Source organism: Balaenoptera physalus, assembly GCF_965194825.1.
Source record: "Balaenoptera physalus genome assembly, chromosome: 16".
NCBI classification, from domain to species: Eukaryota; Metazoa; Chordata; class Mammalia; order Artiodactyla; family Balaenopteridae; genus Balaenoptera; species Balaenoptera physalus.
This window is the reverse complement of record NC_138898.1, coordinates 17,946,130-17,966,765: the sequence shown is the minus strand read 5'-3', so window position 1 is coordinate 17,966,765 and position 20,636 is coordinate 17,946,130. Positions and strand designations below refer to the sequence as shown.

Below are 20,636 nucleotides of genomic sequence, written 5' to 3'. Positions count from 1 at the left end.
ATGCTACCAGAAAACTACTAGAGCTAATCAATGACTTTGGTAAAGTAGCAGGATACAAAATTAATGCACAGAAAACTCTTGCATTCCTATACACTAATGATGAAAAATCTGAAAGTGAAATTAAGAAAACACTCCCATTTACCACTGCAACAAAAAGAATAAAATATCTAGGAAGAAACCTACCTAAGGAGACAAAAGACCTGTATGCAGAAAATTATAAGACACTGATGAAAGAAATTAAAGATGATACAAATAGATGGAGAGATAGATACACCATGTTCTTGGATTGGAAGAATCAACATTGTGAAAATAACTATACTACTCAAAGCAATCTACAGATTCAATGCAATACCTATCAAACTACCAATGGCATTTTTCACAGAACTAGAACAAAAAATTTCACAATCTGTATGGAAACACAAAGGACCCCGAATAGCCAAAGCAATCTTGAGAAAGAAAAACGGAGCTGGAGGAATCAGGCTCCCTGACTTCAGACTATACTACAAAGCTACAGTAATCAAGACAGTATGGTACTGGCATAGAAACAGAAAAGTAGATCAATGGAACAGGATAGAAAGCCCAGAGATAAACCCACGCACATATGGTTACCTTATCTTTGATAAAGGAGACAAGCATATACAGTGGAGAAAAGACAGCCTCTTCAATAAGTGGTGCTGGGAAAACTGGACAGCTACATGTAAAAGAATGAAATTAGAACACTCCCTAACACCATACACAAAAATAAACTCAAAATGGATTAAAGACCTAAATGTAAGGCCAGACACTATCAAACTCTTAGAGGAAAACACAGAACACTCTATGACATAAATCACAGCAAGATCCTTTTTGACCCACCTCATAGAGAAATGGAAATAAAAACAAAAATAAACAAATGGGACCTAATGAAACTTAAAAGCTTTTGCACAGCAAAGGAAACCATAAAAAAGACGAAAAGACAGCCCTCAGAATGGGAGAAAATATTTGCAAATGAAGCAACTGACAAAGCAACTGACAAATGTATCTCCAAAATTTACAAGCAGCTCATGCAGCTCAATATCAAAAAAACAAACAACCCAATCCAAAAATGGGCAGAAGACCTAAATAGACATTTCTCCAAAGAAGATATACAGATGGCCAACAGACACATGAAAGAATGCTCAACATGCATTAATCATTAGAGAAAGGCAAATCAAAACTACAATGAGATATCATTTCACACCAGTCAGAATGGCCATCATCAAAAAATCTACAGGGCTTCCCTGGTGGCGCAGTGGTTGAGAATTTGCCTGCCAATGCAGGGGACACGGGTTCGAGCCCTGGCCTGGGAGGATCCCACGTGCCGCGGAGCGGCTGGGCCCGTGAGCCACAACTGCTGAGCCTGCGCGTCTGGAGCCTGTGCTCCGCAACAGGAGAGGCCGCGATGGTGAGAGGCCCGCGCGCCGCGATGAGGAGTGGCCCCCACTTGCCGCAACTAGAGAAAGCCCTCGCACAGAAACGAAGACCCAACACAGCCATAAATAAATAAATAAATAAATAAATAAATAAATAAAGACACCACATTAATACTACATTATAAAAAAAAAAAAAAATCTACAAACAGTAAATGCTGGAGAGGGTATGGAGAAAAGGGAACCCTCTTGCACTGTTGGTGGGAATGTAAATTGATACAGCCACTATGGAGAACAGTATGGAGGTTCCTTAAAAAACTAAAAATAGAACTACCGTATGACCCAGCAATCCCACTACTGGGCATATACCCTGAGAAAACCACAATTCAAAAAGAGTCATGTACCACAATGTTCACTGTAGCTCTATTTACAATAGCCAGGATATGGAAGCAACCGAAGTGTCCATCAACAGATGAGTGGATAAAGAAGATGTGGCACATATATACAATGGAATATTACTCAGCCATAAAAAGGAATGAAACTGAGTTATTTGTAGTGAGGTGGATGGACCTAGAGTCTGTCATACAGAGTGAAGTAAGTCAGAAAGAGAAAAACAAATACCGTATGCTAACACATGTATATGGAATCTAAAGAAAATAAAATGGTCATGAAGAACCTAGGGGCAAGATGGGAATAAAGATGCAGACCTACTAGAGAATGGACTTGAGGACACAGGGAGGGGGAAGGGGAAGTTGGGACGAAGTGAGAGAGTGGCATGGACATATATACACTACCAAACGTAAAATAGATAGCTAGTGGGAAGCAGCCGCGCAGCACAGGGAGATCAGCTTGGTGGTTTGTGACCACATAGAGGGGTGGGATAGGGAGGGTGGGAGGGAGGGAGATTCAAGAGGGAAGAGATATGGGGACATATGTATATGTATAACTGATTCACTTTGTTATAAAACAGAAACTAACACACCATTGTAAAGCAATTATACTGTAATAAACATGTTAAAAAAAAAAAAAAAAAGAGTGGATGAAAAAGCAGGCCTAGATAGAGACTTGAGAGTCTGTAGTATTTAGTGAGTGTGAAGAGGAAGATAAGCCTGCATAGGAGACAGAGAAGGAGTGGCCAGACACGTAAGAAAATACCCAGGAGAGTATAGTGTCCCAGAGCCAGGGGAAGACAGTGTTTCAAGGGAGGGAGTAATCAGCTGTGTCAAATGCTACTTCTAGGATAGAATCAAGCTCCCTACCCAAAGGAAAGTGAAGATCTTGGATGAGTATTAGAAAACCTTTCCCAAGTAAATAGCAAGATGTTCCTAAACAGAAGAACCTTCAGTGATCACCATGAATCAACAGTGGAACACACCCGAGGGTCACAGAGGAACATCCTAGACATTCAGAGAGGCCATCTGAAAGGCCACAGCCCAGCAGTTTAGACAAATTCCATGAGTTCAGCAAACAGGCATCCCAGCTGAAATCCCAGACCCTGTACGGTGAGGTTATTAGGAGGAGCCATGCTTGGTTGGTCCAACTAGACTCCAGATACAGGAATTGCCCTGGGACGTGGTAAATTCTAGTTTCACTTCAGCATCCTTTTAAGGGCACTGGCTCTAGCCACTAGAGATGTGTGCCTCTGTTCCTAACGGAAGTGTGCCGACAGTGTTCAAAGGTGACACAGGTGTTGAGCAACTGGCTCTGGGACCAAAGGCCAGACAGCACCGACGTGTGGCTCCTACGTCTGAGAGGAAGAAGAGAGGGGCAGCGACGGATGGGCTAGTTCTGCTCCTGCTGCAGAGTCACGAGCTTGTCCACGGGGCTCATGTCGTAAGTGCAGATGAGAACCTGCAACAGGACCTACAGGGAAGCACATCAGGGTTCGCTGATGATGGGGCCTCCTAGCAATGCAACCAGCTCTTTCAGGCAGGTACTGAGCACCTCATCAAACAGAAGCTCAATTACTACTACTTTTTAAAATTTAGCCTAAACGTATCAGTGCATTACTGGGTGCCAAAAAATGTGCTAATAAGCCCTTTTCATATATGAAGTCATTTAACTCTCACAAAACTTAACACAGAAGATGCTAGTTTTATTTTCCCTTTTATTTAGATTAGGAAACTTCACAAATGGGTGAAGTGACTTGTCCAAAGCCATATAACTGGTGAGTTTCAGAGCTGGGATTCTGTGTGCAAGGCTCATCCCCTTATCATTACAATGAACTGTCCTTGATGGAGCTACTGTTAAGGAAATGCCAGCCCTGGGTCCACCTAGAGAGTTGGCCATCTGACTGGAAATCCAAGGGGTCTGGAAGCCCATTAGTAATATGGTAACTGCATTACTCCTGCCCTAAACCCACCCTTTTCATGAGAGTTAAACATAGTATCAGTCCCCGGTCCCTAAAAAGCTCTGTCTCTGGCCCTGGGCGACTTCTGTCTACTAAGCGGGAACTAGAAGTCTGAGAATGGAGAGAAAGGGGGGGGATTTGCATGCATCCTCTTCATCTCTGCCCTCCTCTGGGAGCCAACCTAAGAACAGTCCAAGTAAACCAGAATTAGCGAGTAGGCACCAGGTGGTACATTTATCCATTTGGAGTAGCTTCAAGGCTCTACCTGAGTCCCCTGTGTGATGCAGTCATCAAAAATAATCTTGTGAACTCAGTCTGCACTGACAGGAGACTGCTGTTTCCAATACGAGGTTGCATGCCCAGCCTTACACCCCAGCCAGCTGTGCCTTCCATGCTCTGAGCACTCCCAAAGGTTGAGACAGTTCTCTCAAAGCAGCTGCTGCTGCCCCCTGCCCTTGACTCTTCGCGCGAAAGCTACGGTGGCTTAGAATCTAGTCCCCTCCTAGCTCCAGCCCAGCGTGCACATCTGGCTCTCAATGTGCTACCTATCGACTGTTGCATATGGTAACCTGGCATCCAAGGCAGGGCTCTTAGCCTTTTGAAGCCTGCCTCTCTTCCTCGATATATGGGGCCCAGGTACCATGTTCCCCCCTCAACCCCCAGCCTCCTCCTATGGTACCAAACAACCATCCCAGTTTATATTCCCCAGGGACTCCTGAGACCCAATAAGGACAATGCTTCTCTGTTCTTCTCTGCACTAGTCAGACCACTCTGGTGAGGCTTGTTCATGTGTGGACCCTAACCCCTAGAGGACCTTCAGGGTGAAGACAGGCCAAGAGGCTTGACACTCAAAGTGTGGTCCAGTGACCAGAAGCCTCAACATCATCTGGGAACTTGTTACAGATGCAGGCTCTCGGTCTCCACACCAGATCTGCTGAATCAGCTCCTGCATTTTACAAGGTCGCTAGGTGATTCTGGTGCACATAAAAATCCAGACATCATTGACTTTGGAGGAGTGGCAGTCAGAATCGGGATTTTTTGGCCCTAGAGAAGGGAAGATTCATATGAGACTGAATTCTTGCCTTAAAAATGTTGAAAGGCCATCGTGGAAGACGGAATCGATTTGGTCCCTTTAATTTTAAAGAGCAGAGCTAATACAAACCGGTAGGAGTGACAAGGGTAGATTAGGGGCCAACACAAGGAAAGGTTTTAATGTGGAAATGCCACCCAGATGAGGCTAAAGCCCAGCCCTTTTTGATACAGTGTTATGATGTCGCGAGGAGCACGAAAGCAGTCGTGGTTCCCAGGTCCTATTTCAGACCGCCCACTCTGTCTCCACCTGCTCTTACCTCCTGGGCTTCCTGGATGCGTAACCAAGCCCTCAATACCTCACTTGCATGAGATGCTGACCTTTCTTCTCTGCTTATTGACCCCACCTTCCACCTCAACCCAGCATCCCTTTATTACAGTGATACCCATGCTCTGAGTGAGAGAGATTCTCCCTGTCATCCTTAGATCCACGGGACTCTAGTGGGGCTCTACCCCCCAAACCCCCAAGTTACCCACAATGGCAGAAGAATGTGTCACCAACAATGAAATGCACTGTCTGGGCACTCGCTGTGCTCCCCAGCAAGCAGAAGGGACTACGTGACCTCTTATACCCCTTTTGATGATGAAATGCTATGGTTTTATGAGATTGGTTAAAACCAATGGGTTTCAAATTAGAAATATATGAGCTTGCACCCAGACTCCACCCTAACTAGCTGTGTGACCTTGATCAAAGCTGTTAATGACAATGTGATTTGATATCCTCATTTGTAAAACAGGGAGTAAATGACAAGTTCACAGGGCCTTCCTAGGGATCAAATGTAAAAACGGAGGTAAAAACGCTTAATAAACTCTGAGAATCTGCTCACATATGTGGCATAATGATGGCATGACCTTGGAACTGGTTCCAGGTGGTAGCAGGGATTCTTGTGTCTGTCAAATGCGGGTGCACCGTGGGTGCTGCCTCCTGGCAACCTGCTGCCCAGGTTCATCTAAACCTTAGGATGAAGGCAGGCAGAGACCCCAGAGTGATGCACTTGTCTTTCCTCCTACAGGCAAGGCCGGTATCAGGCTTCCGACTGGATGACTTAATGGCAGCAATAACATAATTTGGCAACAAAGGATTAATAATTCTTTCTCAAAGTACTCTCACTGGCTACAACCCTAATTCTATAGCTTTACTTCAGAGAATTTCCCCTGTAAAGATAACGGAGCAAAAATAGAAGTTGCAGATAAACAACATCTAATTGTAACTGTTAAAACCAAGCAAATCCCAGAGGTCGCATAACCCATGCTGGTGATGATTGTTGATGACAAAGAAAGGAAGCTGGCTCTCAGGGACACAATTCCTAAAAGCTACAGTGTTTCAAACACACAGTTGCCTCTTAGCTATCCAAGGGCATTTATCCCCACATCTACTGTGCTGGCAGTTTACGCCCATCTATTTAATGACTTCTTTTGTTGAAGAGTTTTTCTGTCTTTACTTTGGCTTTACATGCATCTGGCACCCAGTAGAGGAAACCTCTGAAATCCTGACTCTGAGCTGCTACCTCTATGCCAGTGAAGGTTTTGAACATTGCAGGTATCTCTGATTATTGGGGAGTTTTGCCATGAGGAGGCACCAGGGAGAAGATGAGGTAGCTGGGCAAGTCTCTGGCTCTTCTAAAGTCAGGTATGTACCATATCCCTTCTTGCTTTTCCTGGAAGTGAATTCTCAGAATGGTAGGCTATTTTTAAGATGGAATTGAAGTCCAAGATAGGAAAGAAGTTGGTAGGAAAGCATCTGGATACTTCATTAGATTCAAGCCTCCAGACGTTACCAATTGCATCCCAAGGCATTGAGAGCATTTGTAATTGTGATCATGAACTACTTTGGCAGTCTTTGAGGACTGAAACTGTAGCAAACAGAAGGGGTGCGAGAAGCCTGGGGAGAAACAAATGCTGTTGTTGACCTTTTTTTTTTTAATGGAGAAATGTAGAGTCCATATATTTCACACAAGGAAGTGTGATGTTGATACAGGAAAAAATATAGACTGGATGATTAAATCAGATTTTCTTCCTTACCATTTACTAAAGGAGGGACTCATTACTAGAAAGCAGCCCAGGCTCCACATCAGTCAGCATCCAACCAGAAAAAGGGAAACTGCTCCAAACATTTAAAATGGAGCAAATTTACTAGAGAATTGGTACCCAGGGGTCAGGAGAGGATGGTGAGGCAACCCAGTGGGTAGCAACCTCAGGAGCCATTACCCAGCCCAGACTAGAGAGACAGAGGTTCAACAGAGCCTAGAGGTCGGGGCCACCCAACAGAAGCTGGAACTCCAGTAGACCTATGGGAGAACTGGAGCCACAGAGGGGACACGGTCACTGCCAAAGAAGGGGCCTGAGGCCAAGAGAGAGAAGGCTTCTCCTTCCTCTCATGTTACAATTCCTGTCTCCTATTGGCCACACCCAGACACCAGTTGACATGGGGCCCAGGAAACACAGCCTACGAGGGTTACCCGCACAGCAGAGGGAAAGCAAGGGATGGATGTGAGGCCAAATGGGCCAAGGGCCAGCATGGGCTTCCTATGAACACATGATGCTAGGTGCACCTCACTGCCACTTTTGAGAGATGTCTGGACTTGTAAATCGGGAGGAATGTCCAGTTCTGTGTCTTCACTGCAACAAAGTCAAGCCCAAGCTGCAGAAACTGTGACTGGTTTTCAGGACAGCCAGGTGTTAAATTGTATCCAGAAGATGGTAACGGCAGAGTCAGGATACCTGACCGCATGTGAAACAGCCGTATTATTAATAATAGAGTTTAAACACATTTGGAGATTTTACTACAAGCCAGGTTGCCATGTTAAGCCCTTCCCATATGCTATCCCTTTTAATCCTCACTACAACCCTACAAAGCAGGTTCTATAATTATACCCATTTCAGAGATGGGGAAACTGAGGCTCAGAGAGACTAAATAACAGAAGCAAGTGGCAGAGATGGGGTTTGAACCCCGGCAGTCTGGTACAGAGTTTATTCTCTTTAAAGCACTATACTATTCTGCCACTTCTTCAATAAACAGGGGAAGGGATTGTTCAACAAAGAAATCTGGTTGTCTTTCCTCAAAAATCTGGAAGAAAGAATCAGACTGGTTCTTTAGGGCATCCTTAGGGGATCTAGAATCTTATCTCGATCAGCCAGACTAAGGCATCTTTGTATTTACGGCTGTCCCTGCTGAGTTTGCCACCTGCTGTATCATGCAGTTCTATTTCATAACTGCTTTTCTTGAAGATTATCTCCCCTCATGCCCTCCCACCAATATATCACATTCTAATACCTAAGGGATTGATGAACATGTCATGTGAATCTTGTTATATGGGCCAAATTATACAGACTTTGCTCAAATGATATTTAAACTTGACCTTTTTAACTTAAGTTCCCTCATCCTTTTCACTTTCCTTGTACATTAACCACCATCTCCAAGCCCTTCATACATTGAGTTTAGTTTTATTATTAATCTCTGGGCTTTCTCTGTAATATCTTTCTTGATATTTAGCAATCAAAGAATCCCATATAATCCCACAGGGAGACAAGCAAGCTCAAGTTTAGGCGACTGTTTTCTGCTTTATTTCCAATACTCCTTCTTTGATCTCACGATGACTAATTTTTAAAAATTGTTGACTACCTCCCCGACACCTCAGAACAGTGCCTCCTTCACTAGATCTGGTTGATAATGGACTACTTGAGAAGGATAATTCCATCATTCTTCCAAGTGACATCACCTAGGATGTTTCTCAAGTAATAAATAAATTGCCTCAATTCATCATATGACAGTAATTGCTTTTAGCCAAGATTTAACTTAAAATCAATGTCAAGTAGCTAGAAAACACTACAGAGACTCAGGTTCTTCAAAGATAGCTCTACCCTTGCTGGGGAAGACCACTTAACAAGTACTGAGTTAAGTGTAAAGTAGATACAGATTTCTAATATCCCAGACTCCAGCAACATTACCTAGCCAGTCCTAAGAGGTTGGAATTGACTTCATCACAACCGATACAACTAAAACTGCTAAATATTGCTGACAGAGTTGCCCTTTTTTTTCAGTCTTAAATGGAGGTTAGCACCCTGTGGATGGGAATAGCTTTAACTGATTGTTCGAAAGCACTCCAGCCACTCAAATAAATTGCTCCTCAAATTCTGATTCTGCTTGGTTCCATGCGTCTCCCGGATCTGTGTTTCCAGGTGGACCTTGTTTTACATAGCAAATGCTCAGTGTAGGTCAAATTCTAATTCAGTCATGTTACAGACAGTAGGCAAGTGGCCATATAAGATCCTAGCGGTGCATCTCTTCTGGGTGCAAGTCAACTCCTTTATTCTAAGAATTTTTCGTGCATTTGGGATTTAGCATAATAGGCTTATTTAAGAGCAGTCATGGCCAGCTGATGCCAGCTGTTGTCATTATTGACACATCCCTTGGAAGGCATGCCCCTTTCAAGGCCTTCACTGTCGGTGGGCTGAGAAGCCCTTTCTACTTGGTCTCAGCTGCTCCCTCTTGTACCCAGGGGAGGCCTGGAGCATGAGTGTTGGACCCTAGCTTGTGGCCAGACTAGGACCGTGAGCTCTGGCTAGAGTTGGGGGTGGCACTTCTAAGAAGCCAGAGGTGGGTGCGCTTCGTCAACTGGCTTAGGTGTCAGGCCACAATTAGGGTTAAAGACCTGGGATGTGGCTGAAGTTGGAGTCAGATCTGAAGGAGTGATCAGGAGCCAGCCTGTGGCTGAGGTTTAGGAGCGTCTGTTGGTCAGTCTGCACCCACGGTGAGGGGTCAACATATGCTTAGAGCTATGCTTGGACTTGGCCAGAAATAAAACTTTGCCCACAACCATGGACGTGGGCAAAGCTACGTGACCTCCAAATGGACTACACCCATTCCCTTGGCCTCCTTAGCACCCATTCAACCCTTGGCCACAGGGGAAAAGTCCTAGCTATTGCCTGATGTGAGTGGTGCTGGGATTACAATGATGATGTGGGTACAGCCAGGTGCTGGGCATGCAAGGTGATTAGGAGACCACCCTGCTGTCTGAGAACTCGCTATGTAGTGGCGGAGACAAGTGTGCAAGCTGAACATCAAAGCTCCATGTGAGGTCTGTACAGCGAAGGGAGTGTATGACTCTGCTTAGGCAAAACTAGACTACAAGCTTGATGTCCGTATGGCATCGGTGGTGTGGGACACGTTGTGGACCACCCAGTGGCCATCTCCCTCCCTTCCCCACCCTGGCTCCCTGTGGTCCAGAAGAAGCCTGCCCCACGGATGAGGATGGAGAGGCCGAGTCAGCTCAGGGCCGACAGTGCCGGCTCCCTGCTTGCAGAACTTGTGTGTTGAGCCTGGAGCCCAGCGGGCTCAAAGTTGCTTAGCTGCGGGAGTGAGGAGTACCCAGGGCCTGCGCTGGGGATTAAGGATTCAGTCTGAAGAGCAGACGTGAGAGAGAACACACACGCTTTCGGAGGCCCGGCGGCAAAGTGATAGTCCCTTTAGACTTTCTCTGGCAGCCGCTGTGAGAGAGCAAATGGTCACACTGAATGGCTTGTTAATTCTTCCTGCGGAGTTCAGAGCAGTCCTGGGCAGCTGTGGAACAAGGGAAGTCTTCACAGGAGCAGTCAGTGTAGAGGCAGCACAAAAGCCTACCAGGGATGGCCTGCAGGTCAAATGATGCCAGGACAATGGGAAACAGCCTGGTTGGCGAGGCAGAGGCCAAGGGCGGGGCGTGACCAGCAGCAGATGCTAAAACTATTGAAATGCAGGAGGCAGATCACAGAGGGGAGGGTCAGGGCCACACAGGGGAGCCCCGCTGAGAGACAACTGCAGAGTCCAGCCAACTCGGAGACCCCACAGCGGGGGGCAGGGGGGGCCAGAGGGATTCTCTGGGATGTTGGCTCTTGGTCTTGGCCGCCTTGAGGTCTGTTTGCTGTAAAGGCACGGCTCTGGAAGGTGGACCCCGCCTGCTGCCTGACGCTCAGGATTTCCAAGCGCATTTCCAAGTGTATTAGTTTCCTAGGGTTGTAATAAATTACCACAACCTGGGTGGCTTAAACAACAGAAATTTAGAGGCTGGAAGTTTGACATCAATGTGTCAGCAGGGCCATGCCCCCTCTGAGGCTGGGTAGAATCTTTCCTCGCCGCTCCTAGCTGCTGGCATCTGCTGGCAACCCTTGGCACTCCTTGGCCTGTAGATGCATCACTCCAATCTCCGCCTCTGTCGTCACACAGGTTCTCCTTGTGTGTCTCTGTCTTCACCTGATGTTTTCCTTTTCTTGTAAGGACACCAGTCATACTGGATTTGGGTCCACCTTCATGACTTCATCTGAACTAATTATATCTGCAAAGACCTTCTTTCTAAATAAGATCACCTTCACAGGAACTGGGGGTTAGTTCTCCTTCAACACATCTTTTGTGAGGGACACAATTCAACCCATAACCCCAGATTACGCTGAGTCATGATTCAAGCAGCCTGGGAAGGGGCTGCAAATGGGAGGGAGGTCTTAGCATTGCACTAAGTAAATTCAAACACGAATGGGGTCAAACGGAGAGCACACAGGAAGAGGGATGGGAGACTCCTGCTTGGTCATGGGCTGAGCGGAACAGGAGGCTTCTGGAAGGACAGCAGGTCCTGGCTTTATTTGTCTGAACAGCACAGCAAGATGTACCAGGGGCCAAGGTGTCCCTAAGGCTCTTACTCAGAAACATAATCCAATTCATTCCAACTGATTTCGGCCAAATTGATCCCCTAAGGGGTGACCATGGTACCTGCCACAAAGGGGCAGGAATGGGGAGGGGAAGAGAAGATTTGCCCAGCCGGGGCAGCTCTGCCCAGATCATACCTCTGGAATATGCAGCTTACAGCAAGTATCAGGGTGCCTGGAAAGGAGAGAAGCCTTGTGGGAGGGAGAGAGAGAAATCTATAGCAGGGATTAGTGAAAGCATGAGAGCAGGATGAGAGAGAACACGCAGCACAGAATTCAGATTAGTGCAACGCAGCTGAGTGAGGGTAATAAACCCAGCAGTGGGAGCCGCATCGATTGTTGAGATTCCGGCCAAATCCACCATGAACATGTTTTCTTTCTTCCAGCCTTTGCCCCTTGGCTTTTGAAAGCAGAAACACTGAATCACCGTGTTCTGTACTAAAAGCTGATCTACCCCCCTCCCCAAAGGATGGATAGAAAAGCAGCTCTGCTATTAGCAGATGATAGAGGGAAAAAGCTGAGGTCCGGAATGTTTGCAGGGTCGGTTCTAGCTCACACAGACACAGAGTCTGGGGACAGGTCTCTCTGTGATGCCCATGATTCCTGACCCCAGCCTGACCTCTCCTGGGTCAGCACCATGCGGGTCCAGGCTGGTTACTGGGCTCTGCAGGGCTGGACCAGTGGATTTGGGGGAATCCTATTCAAAGACTCCGGAGAATCAGTCTCTAGGAAGCTGGGCAGATGGGGCTGCATGGAGTTCAAATACTGGACTGAAAACCAGTGCTCAGTGACTCACAATAAACCTAACAAAATGGTAGATGGAGGGCTTGAAGCATCACAGGGTGGAGGCCGAAGGTGGGGCGGGGCGTGTGCCATGCCTGGCACGTACTCTATCAATGTTAACTACCTGCTCCTTTATTAGTCCACTCGTGCGTGGGGCCAGGTAAATGACCACTATATATGTGCTGGGCAGAGGGAAAGAGGTGACAGAAACCAGACAGTGCCAAGACAAGCGCTTGTAATGAGAATGCGTGCCCTGTTGGAGAGGAACCCCACGCAGGGCTGAGGGGGTGTCCTCGGTGCCCACTGGCCTGGCCAGTTGACCATCTTCTTCAGGTGCAGCCTGAGACAGTGGGGATCTGGGAAGGCTTTGCAGAGATCACGCTGTCTGAATTTGATTCCAGGGGGTGAGTAAGGCAGACCATGCAGGGAGATCATCCAGCAAAGGGAGCAGAGTGTGATAAGGCAGGTCCTACGTACATAACCAGTGTGCGTGTGGCACTGGGCACCAAGGAGGAAATAGAGGTGGGGAGATGGGGAAGGGTCAGCGACTAGAGAGCGAAGGGCTTTTGCTTCAGGCTAATTGTCCCCGAGCACGAAGGGAGCCTTGGCAGCATCTTAGTCAGGATCAGACTCTTATTTCGGGGTGATCACTTGGCTTCTGTGGAGCGTACGTCGGAAAGGACCAGCGTGATGACAGGGAGACCACTTTGGAAGCTGTTACACTAACCTGATGAAGACTTTATGAATCTCAAACATGAGTCGCAGCAGTGAGCGAGAAGGGAGAGATGCAAGAGAGATTTTGGAGGCAATATCGGACAGATCTGATGACTAACTGAATATTAAAGATGGGGAGAGAGAGGTCAAGGATGACGCTGGGTTTCTGAATCTGAATTTAATGGCAGTTTGGATAGCAGACTGGAGACTGATTTCTCCTTGGTCCAAGGAGAATATCACAAGAGAGAAAAAGGCGTAGTGAGAGCCTCAGTCTCCTATATGCTCCTTGCTTGGATGCTTGCTTTATAGGAAGCACAGACATTCACATGCTACAGGAGAACACTCCACAGGGGATAGGGCACCCCAGCAAGATGCCTTCCTCTTCTGCATTGTCTTCTGAGTCCATTGGGAGAGTGGTAGCAGAAGCTGGCAGTCAGAATGATGTTCCAAGACCCTGGTGTCTGTCAGGCTGTGAACATCTGCTGTAAGACTATTGACAAAGGTGACACTCTGGTGCACTTGACTGAGTACTAGACTCCTTCCCTGCTCCATAAAGTCTGCCTGCAGCCACTTGAGCAGCCAAACGGAAAAACTGAGGAGGTTCTGCAGTGACCACCTGGCTCCTGATCGTCACCTGCCTCCCTGACCTCCAGCTGTTCTTCAGGCATTCCGCCCCTATTCTGCAGGTGCAGCCCCGGACTGCGCTCTGGGACCAACTGAAGCCTCCGTCAAGGGGAACCGGAGGATGCCCAGGTCTAAGGGACTTCAGCATTGTGCTGCCTCACTCTCCAACCTGCTCTTGCTTTGGGCCATCTCTGCAGCTGGGGTTGCTGCGCTGCTGTGTCCAGCCTCCCACCTCGTATGTCCCAATTCCCTAATGAGCCCTGGTTTGTGACTCCTGCTTGGCACTTTAGGTGCCTCAGGCCTGGGGCTCTGGTGGGTTCTTACCTCTCACCCCCATCCTCTGTGTTTCTCAGGCTGGGCCATAGTTCTGGCCCAGCCACCTGCCTGAATGTCACCACTAGCCAGATTCTCTGCTTCCCTCCTCTCTGGACCTCAGTTTCCTCACCTGTAAAATGGGTTTAGGATAACAATGACAGCACAAGTCTAAGCACTTGAAGTTTATTTCTCACGTATTCCTCTCAACAACTAGCAATTATTAGTGCCCCCATTTTGCAGACAAGGAAACGGGGCAAACTGTGTAATCTCCCTGAGGCTCAAAGCCCCACAGCTAGTCTGTGACATAGTTTTTGAGGCACAGGCCTGGGTCATGGTAGTCCTCGGTCCCAGGCGTGTAATGGGTGTTCACTAATATTGGCCATGGGCACAGAGCACAGCGGGCACGATCACAGACTTTCCAGAGACCTACGTTCAAATCCCGTTTCATCATTTCCGAGTTGCGTGATTTTCAGTCACCAGAGCCTCAGATTTCTTATCCATAAAATACAGTTTCCTTATCTATAAAATGAGAATGCTAATGGTGCCCTACATGGTAGAGTTGTTGGGAAGTCTCAGTACATTAATAATATGAAACCCTCAGCACATTCCACGGGACGTTAAGAAGGATGTAACACATATTTACTATTTTATTGTTCTTTTCATCATCATGTTGAACACCCCGGGTGCCACGGTCCCCCAGAGCTGCCACCTCTCTCCAGCCAGCCTGGCAGGCTGCGCTCCCACTGCCTGTCTTCCACCTCTCTCCGCCAAGCACAGCCCCATCATGGTGGGTGTACAGGTTTAAGTCTTTTCCAGAGAGCTTCATCTGGTCCTCCTGCCTCTAGCTCCGCTTCTCACACCATCCATCAACCCCTGCCAGAGGGCAGAACCTCCCTGGGAGGGTCGCTCACTCCCCAGGATGTCCAAGCCTGCCAGGGGCACCAGGCATCCTGCTGGGCCTTCCCTAAGGCTGCCCTGCTGCTTCCCCATCTGCTCTCAGCCACACAGCCTTGCCCCAAAGGCTCAAACTCTTTCTACCTGGATCCAAGATTTACAAGACATCCCTGGCAAAGTTGCTTTAGAGGCAGTTAGCTGCAAGGCAGCCCCAGAGAGCGTATTATGACCTGAATCCTGTCACTGTGGCAAGGCCCTGATTTAAAGAATTGCCAGGAAAATAACAATAGAGAGTTTTAACCTGAAGTGCAAAGGAGGGAATGATAGAGTGGAGTTGTACCTGGCACCCTCTCAAGCCAGGAGCCCTGCTGGAAATGCATCCACTTTGTCTGCTGACCCTGGTCATGACTGAGCCTGGCAGGGCAGGGACTCATCCTTACTACATCATAGATAAGGAAACCAAGGCTCAGAAAGGCTGAGTGATTTGCCAAAGCTCCCCAGTTTTAAGGAACAGTTTGGGCTCCACGTGAGGGCTTGTCCCAAAGCCCTCCTCCCCAGGGAGAATGGACAATGGGCACTCAGCATGGGCAAGGCAGTGACGATGGGCCAGCCTGCGGGTTCAGACCGGAGCAGAGCTGCCTGGCTGACTTTCGGTGCATCCATTCGGTGCATCCATTCTAGCCTCCAGATTGGGTGCTGCCCGTCTCCTACTGGGCTCAGTCTCCCAGAGCGCCCCCTGGAGGCCTGGACAAGCTATTGCAGGGGCTAGAAAAGCACTCTTTTCAGTGATGGTGGGTGGGTCTGGGGTCCACCTGGTCCTTCAGCTGAAATGTTAAATAACTAGTCATCTGTTCACTGCAGCTTCAAGTCATCCCACTATAGAAAAACACCCAACCCTGACCATAAGAGGTTTTACCTTATTTTTTTCGATGGAAGCATCCCTGGCCTCTACCCACTACATGTCAGTAACACCTCATACCCAGTTGTGACAACCAAATACATTTCCAGATATTGTTGAATGTCGCCTGGGGGTGTGTCTAAATGGAATAAAAAGAACCGAACATTTACTGACCCTCTGCACTCTGTGCATCTACGCTTCTGTCTACCAACTAGGCTCACAGATGGTCAAGCCATTTTGTTGGGTTTTTTTAATTTTTAAAAATTGAAGTATAGTTGATTTACAATGTTGTGTTAGTTTCTGGTGTAGAGCAAAGTGATTCAGTTTTATATCAATATATATATTCTTTTTTCAGATTCTTTTCCATTATAGGTCATTTTACAAGATATTGAATATAGTTCCCTACGCTAGATAGTAGGACCTTGTTGTTTATCTGTTTTATATACAGTAGTTTGTATCTGCTAATCCTAAATTCCTAATTACCTCTACATCTGCGCTGTCCAAGGTGATAGCCACTAAGCCACACGTGGTTACTGAGCACTTGAAATGCGTCTAGTGTGAAGGAGGAACTGAATTTTAAAATTTATCTCCACTAATTTAAATTTTAACACGGGAACACTGTCAAGTATATTTTGTTAAACACAATGTTTATCTTTTTAGGATTCTACTTCATTATTAACTGTTTAAAATGTAGCATCTGAATTGCAAAGTGCTGTAAGTATAAAATTCACACCAGATTTCAAAGACTTAGTGCTAAAAAAAATAATGCAACATATCTTTCATTAGTAATTTTAAAATATTGATTACATGTTAAAATGATAATATTTTGTAGACATTGGGTTAAATAAAATTTATTAAAATGAATTTCACCTGTTACTTTTTACTGTAATGTGACTCTAAAAAAATTTCAAAATACATACATGGCTGAGATTCTGTATCTACTGAACACAGTGCAACTCTGGAGGTTTTCAACAGGGGGTGCTTTTGCCCCCCAGGGGATATCTGACTGTGTCAGGAGATGTACTTGCTGTCCTAGTTGGGTAATCAAGTGCTCCTGGCATCTAATGGGTTTAGGGATTTGCTAAACATCCTACAATGCACAGGACAGCCTCCCACAACTAGGACTTATCTGTCCCCAAACGTCACTAGTGCTGAGGCTGAGAAACCCTACCCTAGAGCGTGAATTCCTTGAAGGAAAAGCCAGTAAGTCAGAAAGACCTGAAGAACTAGTCGGAGTTATCACACACAGCTCTCACCGTTAACGATGGCCAGGGGTGTTGGTAACCTTGCTTCCCCTGATGAAGAGAATGAAGCCCAGACTAGAGCAAAGACTTGCAAATAAGCGGCCGAGCTGATACTTGCACTCAGCCTCCGCTCACTCCGAAAGCCAGCCTGCCCCCTTGCTCCACAACCGGCTTCCACAGTCCTCTGAGTTGGTGCTGATGCGAAGAGGCTGCTTGTATTCACAGTCTAACGTCTCTGTTACTCAGACCCGGGTGGTTATTATTCACATCAGCCGTTACTGCTACCAGGGGATGAGCATTAACAAAAATGCCCTTGGAAAGGGACAGCCTGCTCGAAATACTCGAGGGCACCTCACCCATCAAATGAGGCTGAGAAAGGCGTGGAAGTAAATGCAACACCATGAAATAAACCTGTCAGAGAGGGAGCATTCAGATGCCTCAGAAGGCAAGAGGTAAAACAAATGTGCCTGATATGGGATTGACTCTGTTTAAAGAAAACATTACAGGACTGCGGACTTGAAGAGAGCCCGGAGAACAATGGCCCAGCAGGAAGGGAGCTGCTTGCACCCTCCGGAGAAGCGCTGTTTTCTTGGTACACTGGGTGGGGGGCATGTGGTAGGACCCACTCTCTTCTCACTGTCACTGTGCATCCGTCCGCAACTGCCACCTCCTTTGGGGAGGCTGGGGGCCTTTGATGGGATGGGGTAGGAGCCTGACATTTGATGAAGGCCGAGAGGGCAGGTACCTCTCTAGGGTCACCTAATGTAATCTTGAGTATGACTCTGCAGGAGGTGTGACGATTCATTTTGCAGGTGAAACAAAGGCTGTGCAACTTACTTGAGGTCATATAACTAGGGAGTGGCTGAGATGGCATTCCTAGGGCGTTGATGGTGACATGCTGAGCTAGGGGGCTTGATGACAGGCACAAAGGCGGGGACAGAACTTGGCTGTCGTGAATGCTGTGAAGGCTCTGCTCAGCTCTCCTTTCCTGGGCTGGTGCACTAATCTCCAGCTGTGGGGGGGTGCTGGCTGCTAAGAGCTCACAGACACCTCCTTCCCTGCAGAACTGCCATAAGGCAAAGTGAAGTCGCCTCGCCAGGACACGGGCAATGGCTGAACTGACACAGCGGCACAAATGCTGGCCCCCTTGCCTCAAAGTGGGGACACCCCTGTGACAGAGTCCACACTCCAGAGCCCCCGTGGGCTCAGCTGACACAGTCTCCACATCCTCCCTTGGCTTCTTCCCCGGCCCTATCCCATCTCCCTCACTTTCTTTCTTCTGAGAATACTCATCAGTGAATAACTTGCACAAGAATCCCCCTCTCAGGCTCTGTGTCTGGGAAGCCCAGCCTAAGACAATCATGAGCAGTGAAGTTTCCGAGTTTGGGAAAGGGGGTGCACAGAAGTGGACCATGAGGTCCTGGATGGCTGGATTCATGTCACCCTTGCATGATGTACCCCCTCTCCCACCATGACAAACTGACCAGTCAGGGACTAGCAGAGAGGAGACCGCTGTCTGAGCAAGAACTTTGAGAGGGGCGCCAGTTAAAGATTTGAAATCTCTAAGAAACCTCCACTGACCAGGAGGGACCCCCCGCAGTAGAGATCTCTATGTCAGCAGGGTCTCTTCTGTCTCTGGGGCTCCATGATGGGCGTCAGCCTCTGATGGGTTCTGCATCCCAATCTTTGAAGAACAGCGGAAGTTTATATGAAATGAGATTGAAATACAATGTGCTACAGGGAAGGGGCTGGTATTTGCTTCAAATAAATTCCTACGCTATTTATTTAGACTGGGTGTTCCCATAGCATCCTTTTTCATATTCATTATCTTGTTTCATCTCAGGATACAGCTGCGGAAGACTCTGCATGTGCAAAGTCTATAAGAAAACGGTGCTCCCTAAGAGGGAAGCATTATTACTCTTACTTAACAGAGAGGAGAAGTGGGGATCATCATACTGAAGTGACCTGTCCAAGACAAATGGCAGATGGTGGGGAGGGGGGGGTCATAGCCAGATCTAAGCACAGAGAAGGTAGGTCAATTTTCCCCCGACCTCAGACCACAGCTCAGCTGTCACTTCCCCTGGGAATCATTCCAAGCTCCAGGTATGTTTGCTGGTTTATTTTGGACACCACACATCTCTTCTTTGTAGCATGACTCACAGATGCAGTTGTCCATTTATTTGTGTAGTTTTTTGGTTTTTTTGGACTAATGGCTCTTTCCCCTCCCCCAAAGGTATAGGAATATGTTTTCCTTTGCTCATCACTATATACCTCAATGCTTAGAGCAGTGCCTGGCACATAGTAGGTACTTTGTATGCATTAGTAGAATGGGTGAATGGATGAATAGATGGATGGATGGATAGAGGGAGAGAGGGAGGGAGGGATGGAAGGATGGGGGGGTGGAGGGATGGCTGGGTGGGTGGATGTGTGGGTGGGGTGGAGGGACTGCCAGTTCCTCTCCGGTGCACCTGGCCTGCAGGGACCACTGAGCACAGGCTGCTCTCACTCCCCTCCCCCCCGCCCAGGGCTCTGGTGATCACCTGTGGTGAGGAGGCAGAGTGGAGTCCCCGGGGTCACCTGGGCGCTGCCCATTGGTGCTGACCACAAGGAAGCCAGTCCCCAGGCAGCATGCAGAAGAGAAGGAGAGAAAGAAACACACATGAACACGTGCAGTACGGTGAACAAAACTGCAATTCTCGTGGCTCTGAAGAGCTCACACTAAACAGCAAAAGAACATCATGATCTAACAAAACAGGCCCTGAAATAGATTTTTTTTAAATGAAATAAGAATAAGAGTCACCATTTATCAAGCACCCAGGACATGCCAGGGACTCTGCCAGCTACCTCACATACAATGTTTCTAAGACTTAGAACAACCCAGAAAGGTCAGTATTATTATAAACGAACCCATCGCCTTTCCACCCAGACATCTTCTCCCCGTCTTCCCTTTCTTAGTAAATGGCGCCACCATCCGTGTAGCCACGCCGTCTACGAGCCTGGGAGTCGTCCTTTACCTCTCCTTTTTACTGACCTCCCACTTCGGATCACTTGGCATGCCTTCTTAATTCTACTCCAGAAAAGGTACTGAAGCTGCCCCCTTCTCTCCAATTTCATCTCCACTCCGTTCAAGCCATCCTCCTGTTTCGCTTGGGTTACTGAAGCAGCCCCTGCTGGTCCTCCCGCCTCCCGTCCTGTTCCCTTCAGTCCATTCTCCATCCTTCCATCGAAACGCATCAGTGACCCTGCTGTGCTCCAGGTCAACTTCAACCTCCTTAACCCAGTTCACAGACCGTCAGGGATGAGTTCCCTGCCTGTCCCTCCAGCCTCTCTCCACTCCCACCACCGCACTCTGTGCCCTGCCCCGAGCACAGTAAACTCCTTTCCACCATCAACAGCGCCCCCCCGGCCCACCTCCCTGTTGGTAGGCCTTACCTAGGCTGGTCACTTGGTGTGGAAATACCCCCTTCCTGCCTCTTCACCTGGATGACGACTGTTCATCCTCCAGGTGTCGGTTCAGAGATCCTTCTCTCTGGGAGACTCACCATATACGGGCCAGATGCCCTTCCTCTGTCTTCCCCCAACACCCTGGTCTTCCCTTCTCCAAGCAATAACCTCACTGTATCTTAAGTGGCTGCCACCCCCGCAATTCTGAGTCTCCTTAA

General features: G+C 47.7%; 1 protein-coding gene and 1 long non-coding RNA gene across 16 annotated transcripts in view; one reads left to right on the top strand and one right to left on the bottom strand.

The window, feature by feature from the left end:
* PTPRT (protein tyrosine phosphatase receptor type T) overlaps positions 1 to 20,636 on the bottom strand; it is a 1,093,164-nt gene that overhangs the window by 179,243 nt on the left and 893,285 nt on the right. For 9 of the 15 annotated variants that reach the window (XM_082430071.1, XM_082430082.1, XM_082430079.1 and 6 more), the window contains exon 14: positions 19,515 to 19,571. The exons of the other annotated variants lie outside the window; for them this stretch is intronic. In XM_082430071.1, coding sequence (XP_082286197.1) covers positions 19,515 to 19,571 — 57 coding nt within the window. The remainder of the gene's footprint in view (positions 1 to 19,514; positions 19,572 to 20,636) is intronic. 15 annotated transcript variants of the gene reach the window in all.
* Positions 1 to 20,636, top strand: part of LOC309645405 — a 925,297-nt gene that overhangs the window by 644,452 nt on the left and 260,209 nt on the right. The gene's annotated exons all lie outside the window — the stretch shown is intronic.